The sequence below is a fragment of the Dermacentor andersoni genome, chromosome 2, assembly GCF_023375885.2.
Source record: "Dermacentor andersoni chromosome 2, qqDerAnde1_hic_scaffold, whole genome shotgun sequence".
Lineage (NCBI taxonomy): Eukaryota > Metazoa > Arthropoda > Arachnida > Ixodida > Ixodidae > Dermacentor > Dermacentor andersoni.
In genome coordinates this window covers 35,682,063-35,689,885 of record NC_092815.1, presented here as the reverse complement: position 1 = coordinate 35,689,885, position 7,823 = coordinate 35,682,063, and the positions used below count along the sequence as shown (strand labels likewise).

At 44.5% G+C, this 7,823-nt stretch overlaps 1 protein-coding gene across 4 annotated transcripts in view; it reads right to left on the bottom strand.

Annotated features, from left to right (window-relative positions):
* Nucleotides 1-5,478: 5,478 nt before the first annotated feature.
* The window catches only part of LOC126542465 (lachesin-like), a 38,056-nt gene continuing 35,711 nt past the window's right edge, over nucleotides 5,479-7,823 (bottom strand). For 2 of the 4 annotated variants that reach the window (XM_055077271.2, XM_055077273.2), the window contains 2 exons: nucleotides 7,696-7,782; nucleotides 5,479-6,837 (listed from right to left, as the gene is read on the bottom strand). In XM_055077271.2, coding sequence (XP_054933246.1) covers nucleotides 6,737-6,837; nucleotides 7,696-7,782 — 188 coding nt within the window. In that variant the 3' untranslated portion in view covers nucleotides 5,479-6,736. The remainder of the gene's footprint in view (nucleotides 6,838-7,695; nucleotides 7,783-7,823) is intronic. The other 2 variants (XM_050189542.3, XM_055077272.2) reach the window with 1 other exon arrangement.

The following is a 7,823-nucleotide window of genomic DNA, read 5'->3' as shown; positions in this document are numbered from 1 at the left end:
CACTGCAGGGCAAAGGCCTCTCCCATACTTCTCCAACTGCCCCGGTCATGTACTAATTGTGGCCATGTTGACCCTCCAAACTTCCTAATCTCATCTGCCCACCTAACATTCTGTCGCCCCCTGCTACGCTTCCCTTCCCTCGGAATCCAGTCCGTAACCCTTAATGACCATCGGTTATCTTCCCTCCTCATTACATGTCCTGCCCATGCCCACTTCTTTTTCTTGATTTCAACTAAGATGTCATTAACGCGCGTTTGTTCCCTCACCCAATCTGCTCTTTTCTTATCCCTTAATGTTACACCTATCATTCTTCTTTCCATAGCTCGTTGCGTCGTCCTCAATTTAAGTAGAACCCTTTTCGTAAGCCTCCAGGTTTCTGCCCCGTACGTGAGTGCTGGTAAGACACAGCTGTTATAAACTTTTCTCTTGAGGGATAATGGCAACCTGCTGTTCATGATCTGAGAATGCCTGCCAAACGCACCCCAGCCCATTCTTATTCTTCTGATTATTTCACTCTCATGATCCGGATCAGCAGTCACTACCTGTCCTAAGTAGATGTATTCCCTTACCACTTCCAGTGCCTCGCTACCTATCGTAAACTGCTGTTCCCTTCCGAGACTGTTAAACATTACTTTAGTTTTCTGCAGATTAATTTTTAGTCCCACCCTTCTGCTCTGCCTCTCCAGGTCAGTGAGCATGCATTGCAGTTGGTCCCCTGAGTTACTAAGCAAGGCAATATCATCAGCGAAGCGCAAGTTACTAAGGTATTCTCCATTTACTCTTATCCCCAATTCTTCCCAATCCAGGTCTCTGAATACCTCCTGTAAACATGCTGTGAATAGCATTGGAGAGATCGTATCTCCCTGCCTGACGCCTTTCTTTATAGGGATTTTGTTGCTTTCTTTATGGAGGACTACAGTAGCTGTGGAGCCGCTATAGATATCTTTCAGTATTTTTACGTACGGCTCGTCTACACCCTGATTCCGCAATACCTCCATGACTGCTGAGGTTTCGACTGAATCAAACGCTTTCTCATAATCAATGAAAGCTATATATACTGGTTGGTTATATTCCGCATACTTCTCTATCACCTGATTGATAGTGTGAATATGGTCTATTGTTGAGTAGCCTTTACGGAATCCTGCCTGGTCCTTTGGTTGACGGAAGTCTAAGGTGTTCCTGATTCTATTTGCAATTACCTTAGTAAATACATTGTAGGCAACGGACAGTAAGCTGATCGGTCTATAATTTTTCAAGTCTTTGGCGTCCCCTTTCTTATGGATTAGGATTATGTTAGCGTTTTTCCAAGATTCCGGTACGCTCGAAGTCCTGAGGCATTGCGTATACAGGGAGGCCAGTTTCTCTAGAAAAATCTGCCCACCATCCTTCAACAAATCGATTTGTTGAAGATTTGTTGAAGACTGGTATTTCGTATTGCGCAAATGTGTGAATAGGTCTGCTTCAAGGATTAGGTGCATGGCTCGTAAACTTGTTTGAGACGGTGAGCTATATCTGTGCTTGCTGTTTCTTTTGTTCCTGACTAGTGTAAATGTGTGCATAAGCGTAGCAGTCTAGTAATTCAGGAATGAAAGTGAAAGGCCGCAACGTAAGAAGTCTTCTCGCGGGCTTGTCGGTACGCTCGAGATTCCGGTACGCTCGAGGTTATGAGGCATTGTGTATACAGGGTGGCCAGTTTTTCTAGAACAATCTGCCCACCGTCCTTCAACAAATCTGCTGTTACCTGATCCTCCCCAGCTGCCTTCCCCCTTTGCATAGCTCCCAAGGCTTTCCTTACTTCTTCCGGCGTTACTTGTGGGATTTCGAATTCCTCTAGACTATTCTCTCTTCCATTATCATCGTGGGTTCCACTCGTACTGTATAAATCTCTATAGAACTCCTCAGCCACTTGAACTATCTCATCCATATTAGTAATGATATTGCCGGCTTTGTCTCTTAACGCATACATCTGATTCTTGCCAATTCCTAGTTTCTTCTTCTCTGCTTTTAGGCTTCCTCCGTTCCTGAGAGCTAGCCTGGATAAGGGATTTCAAATTGACGCTATATTCATAGATTTTTCCAAAGCTTTCGATACTGTACTTCACTCAAAACTACTGTCCAAACTAAATGCCATTCTTAACAACCCTCAATTAGTGAACTGGATAGAAAGTTTTTTGTCTCACCGCACTCGATTCGTAAGCTTTAACTCCATCAATTCTTAGGTGGTGGATGTGTCATCAGGCGTCCCTCAAGGCTCGGTCCTCGGAGCTCTACTTTTCTTACTATATATTAATGATTTGCCACACGAGATATTATCTAAAATTCGCATGTATGCAGATGACTGCGTATTGTATGACATCATTTCATCTCCCTCTGAGCATGTTCGCCTTAGTGAATCATTCGTCAGATTTTCTAAATGGTGTGAACCATGGCAAATGAATATTAACTTCCGTAAGACTGTCGTTATGTCCTTCTCTAATAAAGCTAACCCGTTCCTTTTCAGCTACGGATTTAATGATAATTTAATTCAACGCGTTTCTGAATATAAATATCTTGGTCTCACGTTTACCACTAACCTGTCCTGGTCAAAGCACATTGATTCCATTACGACTAAAGCTCTACAAAAACTCGGCTATTTACGTCGTACTCTGTCTAATTCTCCGCGCGACACTAAATTACTGTTATATAAGACTATTGTTCGCCCTATACTTGAGTATGGTAGTATCGTTTGGAATCCCTTCAAGCAGTACGAAATAGACAGAGTTGAGGCCATACAAAGGAAAGCCATTAGATTTGTCTACCGACGTTATGACCACCAGTTCTCACCATCGTCAGTCATGTCTTCACTCAACCTGACATCTCTCGCCGAACAGCGACACGTTAATTCTTTACAAATTTTTCATGGCATTATTCACTCATCTTGTCGCCTCTCCAGTAATGAATATATCACCTTTGCAAAAATCTCTTCTAGTAGGAGACATCACGCGCTTAACATTACGCCATTTTTTGCACGCACTAATACTTTTAAGTATAGCTTTTTCCCTAAAACAATTGAAGCCTGGAATTCGCTACCAGGAACCAACCGTTCTCTCCCATTAAATGAATTCTTGTCTGTACTCCCTCGACACTGCGCCTAAACTTTCTTTGTTGCCAATTGTATTTCTTTCTTGTATTGTATTATCCACTCCTGCTATAGCCCCAGCAAGGGCTGCAGTATGTGTAAATAAATAAATAAATAAATAAATAAATAAATAAATAAATAAATAAATAAATAAACTCGTGGAGATTCTGTGTGAATTATCGCCGCCTAAACAACGTCACAAAGAAAGAACGTGTACCCCCTACCACGAATAGACGACGCCGTCGACTGCCTCAACCTCCTCGTCGTATTTCTCTTCTGTCGATTTACGGTCAGGATATTGGCAAATTCCCACGCACCCCTCAGACAAAGAGAAGACAGCCTTCGTGACACTTGACGGTATCTTTCGGTACAACGTTATGCCCTTTGGCTTATGCAACGCTACAGCGACATTCGAGCGATTTATGGTTACCGTGCTTCGCGGACTCAAATGGGAAATTTGCATGTGCTATTTAGAGGACGTCATCATCTACTGCCGAACATACACAAAAACTTACAAAAGCGGAGAAAAACTACACCGTTACTGAACTCGAGTGTCTAGCTGTCGTCTTCGCCATTCAGAAGTTCCGTCTGTATCTACACGGCCGCGCATTCCTGATATTGGCTGACCATCATTAACTCTGTTGGCTCGTTGGGCTTTGCGCCTTCAAGAGTACAGCGCTTACGTCAACTGCAAAAGCGGACGATGTCACACGGATGCTGATTGCCCATCCCGCCTCCCTCCGCCGCACACTAAAGCTGACTATGATGACTTCGATTACTACCTAGTTTCCACCTCTTCCGACTTTCCAGATCTGAGTACCTTCGAGAGCGAGCAACGTTGCGACCCTACGTTGAAATCCCTACGGGCAGCTGCACGTGAGCCAGCAGGAACAACACCATTTACTTTTCGTAATGGTTCGCTGTATAAAAAATAATTACTCGTCTGATGGTCCTCCATTGCCTCTAGTTATGCCCGAAAACCTGCGCCTGCAGTCCTTCGTTCCATGCATGACGATATCACGTCCGGGAACCTTGGATTCGCACGCACACTACACCGACTTCGCCAGAGATTTTTCTCGCACAAGCTCTGGAAAACAACAACAGTATGTCGACAGCTGTACTGTTTGCCAGCGCCACAAGCAAACGACGACGGCTCCAGCAGTCTATTTGCAACCAGTTAGGCCACCGACATTACCCGTTGAAAAAGTCGGCATCGACTTGCTCGGCCCGCTCCCAAAGACGTCAGCTGGCTACCACTGGATTATAGTATGCGTAGATTACCTGACTCGCTACACGGAAGCGGCGGAACTGGCGGAACTTCCATCTGCCACTGCAGCAGATGTCTCTTCATTTTTGTTGCATCGCGCCATACTCTGTGACGGCATTCCACGGGTTGTCATCAGTGACCGTGGACGGCAATTCACCGCCGACGTCGTTGAAAAACATTTACGGCTTTGTGGTTCTGCATATCGTCATCCACTCTTTACCACCCGCAAACCAATGGCCTCACGGAGTGGACGAATCGAACCCTTACCAACATGTTATCAATGTATGTCGCTGCTGACCACAAAAATTAGGACGCCGTCTTACCTTTTGTAACGTACGCGTACAATAGTGCCAAGCACGAAGCTACTGGATATGCGCCGTTCTTTTTGCTTTACGCACGTGCTCCCCAGAGCTTTCTGGACACTATTCTACATTTATCGTGTGAAGAAGATCCTTCAATTGGCCAAACTATGTGTCCTGCTGAAGAAGCACGTCAACTGGCGCATCTTAGGACGTTGTCCTCACAAGGCCACAGCAAGATTCGCTACGATGTGCGGCATATCCTCGTCATCTTTACTCCCGGTGACTATGTTTGGCTGTGGACACCTGTTCAGAAAAAGGGATTGCACCGCAAGTTTCTCGCCACTTACACGGGACCATTCGTTATATTCAGTCGCTTGAGTGATGTGAACTATGTCGTCGCCAAAGTGACGGCAAGTAGTCGGCGTTCACGTGGGACGCAAGTCGTTCACGTGGCCAGACTCGAGCAGTACCATCACAGGTCCCTTTAACTCGCTCAGCGAGCTTCGTCTGTCCCCGGGTAAGATGTCGCGCACTGCGCGACTGAGGCAGAGAGTAGAGTGCGCGCGCGTGATCTTGGGGTACTCTGCCCCGGCTGGGCCTTGCCTGTGGCTTCCTCCTGGACCTCGTTTCACCCTGTAAACAAACATCTTTCGTAACAATAATACTCGAAACTTCACTCTGCGAAAATGGATTAGGGTTAAGTATAACAGCATTATTATCATTTGGCGCCTTGACACTAAGCTATAGTCACAGAAACGTTTGTTCCGCAGTATTTGATTATTTAACTGAAAGAAAACGATTGCCCTGATAATTATTGTATCTTTATTCTACATATCAAACCTGCATTCATTTCACCTAAATTGCTTACTCTAAATTCTTTATTAACAATAATTACTCCTTGCTTGTACCCTCTTTTAACATTCACCATTAAGTTAGTCTGAATGCTCGCTCGCATAGTAGTCTAGTTATTGCATAATCTCATTTTCTTGTATTTCTTTTACCTTGCGCTTATCTTCTTCAAATAAAAATTTCCTTTAGCTACCTCCTGCCGCCCGATTCTTGGCCTGTCCCTCTTAGTGGGTGCGAACCATGACCGAGGTTCATCATCATCATCATCGTCGTCGTCGTCGTCGTCGTCGTCGTCGTTGTAGAATTGCACACAAGTGTATTGAATGCGCTTATTGCAGTTTACCTGTACATTTAGACACTTGTCACTTTTGAATAGCGTTATGTTCATTAGACTATTAGTTCGCACCATACAGCTTCACCTACGACAACGCACCCACAGAGCAGTCAATACCAGCGTAAAGCGTGCAATTCTGGTCTTCGCGCTGGTGCTGTCCCCGAATGCAGCTGTACGCTATTGCGAATTGAACGGAGTAGTCTCGACTTTTCACGATTTCCTTCTCTTTCTTTCTTGTTTTATTTCTTTATTTTTCTTTTGCGTGTGTTGTAGTTGAACGGTACAATACAAAGTTTGTATGAAAGAGAATGACATTTCATTTTCCTTTCGTGCTCTGGGCGCTACACACTATGTCTCGGGTGCTGTTCTTGACGGGCAGGGAAGGAAGTAATATGGAACAACACAAAGAAATTTTTTTTGGATTGCTTATTGCGGTGTAGTAATGCAACGAGCAGACAGTAGACAGATATTTTCTTTTTCATAAAAATATGGAAAAGGAATGACCTTTTCTTAGGAACGCTGGGCGATATTAGGTCCATCAAAGCCAGCTTCATTGAATGTCTATGAAATTCCTGGTGCTCACGACACTGGTTGAAGTAGGTGGTTTTATGACCCCGAGCTCGAAGGAAACAGCGGTAAGGACGTGTGGAACTCATCGGCGGTGAATCTGTTGGAATATTCAACGAGGAACCAGAGCCGAGGCTTTTTCACGTAGTCTATCACATGCGCGCGCACACATACACACACACACCCGCACAGTGGTTGCAGGCGTCTTGGCAGTAACTGGACATGCCTCTCGGAGAGTCTGGCGCAGCAGTGAGGCATGTGTGACGAAGATTTTATTTCGAAGGCTTCCGTACCAGCGATCACGAAACTGCGGTTGCCAGTAGTGATAAGGCACTCACGAGCAGCCTGGCGGGAAGCGTCGAACTTGTAATGCTGGGACATGCACCGCAGTTTGCAGTGGCTGTAAAAGCAAGAACAGGGACTGAGATAGATAGATAGATAGATAGATAGATAGATAGATAGATAGATAGATAGATAGATAGATAGATAGATAAGATAGATAGATAGAAACATGATGCCCAGTGTGCCTAATACTTCATCGATTGCTGATAAGCTTGCATCAAATCAAAGCATGAATCAATCCAATGATATTAATTCATTCACGATATGGGGCACATTAACAGGCTCAACGATAAACGAAAATGGTGTGACCTCTTTATGATACTGTATTCACCTAGTGCGTTAATGACGCGCACCCAGTTACGTCTAAATGATTGCGTTTCTATCTAATTTAAAATCTGCTCTCATTTATCACGCACAAACGAACTGACTTCCTGTATCACTGAAGTGGTATTTCACTCTTACTCATGTGCTCCCGTAAACGGAACTTATCCTGCGCGTACAGATATGAAGTCCCTAATTAGCTTTAGCTTCTTGCATTTATTTTATGTAGTAAAAAGTAGTTACGGAATTTACAGGAGCGTACTTGCGTTTGAATCACTGAAATGGAAATTGTAACATTAAAAGAAACACGCCAGGTATGTTGGTGGCGCTTCGCGTGATGCAGTTAGTCGTACAGGAGAAAAGTGATTAAATGTGGTCGAACAAGGATTGTCACAGGGGCAAGAGACATTTCTTGTTAGACCCCTGTTAATCACCTCCCAAGCCTCCATCTTCCCGCAAACTTTTCTTCATTAGGAGAAAAGTGAGTATCTCTCGAGATATTCATATTCAGACAGGAATAATGTATGATACGAGCTTGCGTTGTGCAGCAGAAACCTGTGAAGACCATTAGAAGTACACGTAGCCTGTAGCGTACCTTTAAGGTTCACCACGGCAGGCGAAAGCGGAGACCAGGGATCGGTCTGGTTGCTGTACAAGTTCTGCCACCAGTCGTGTGAGGAGCCTGTGAAATAAAATTAACGTCATACTTAAATGCGAAGAGGA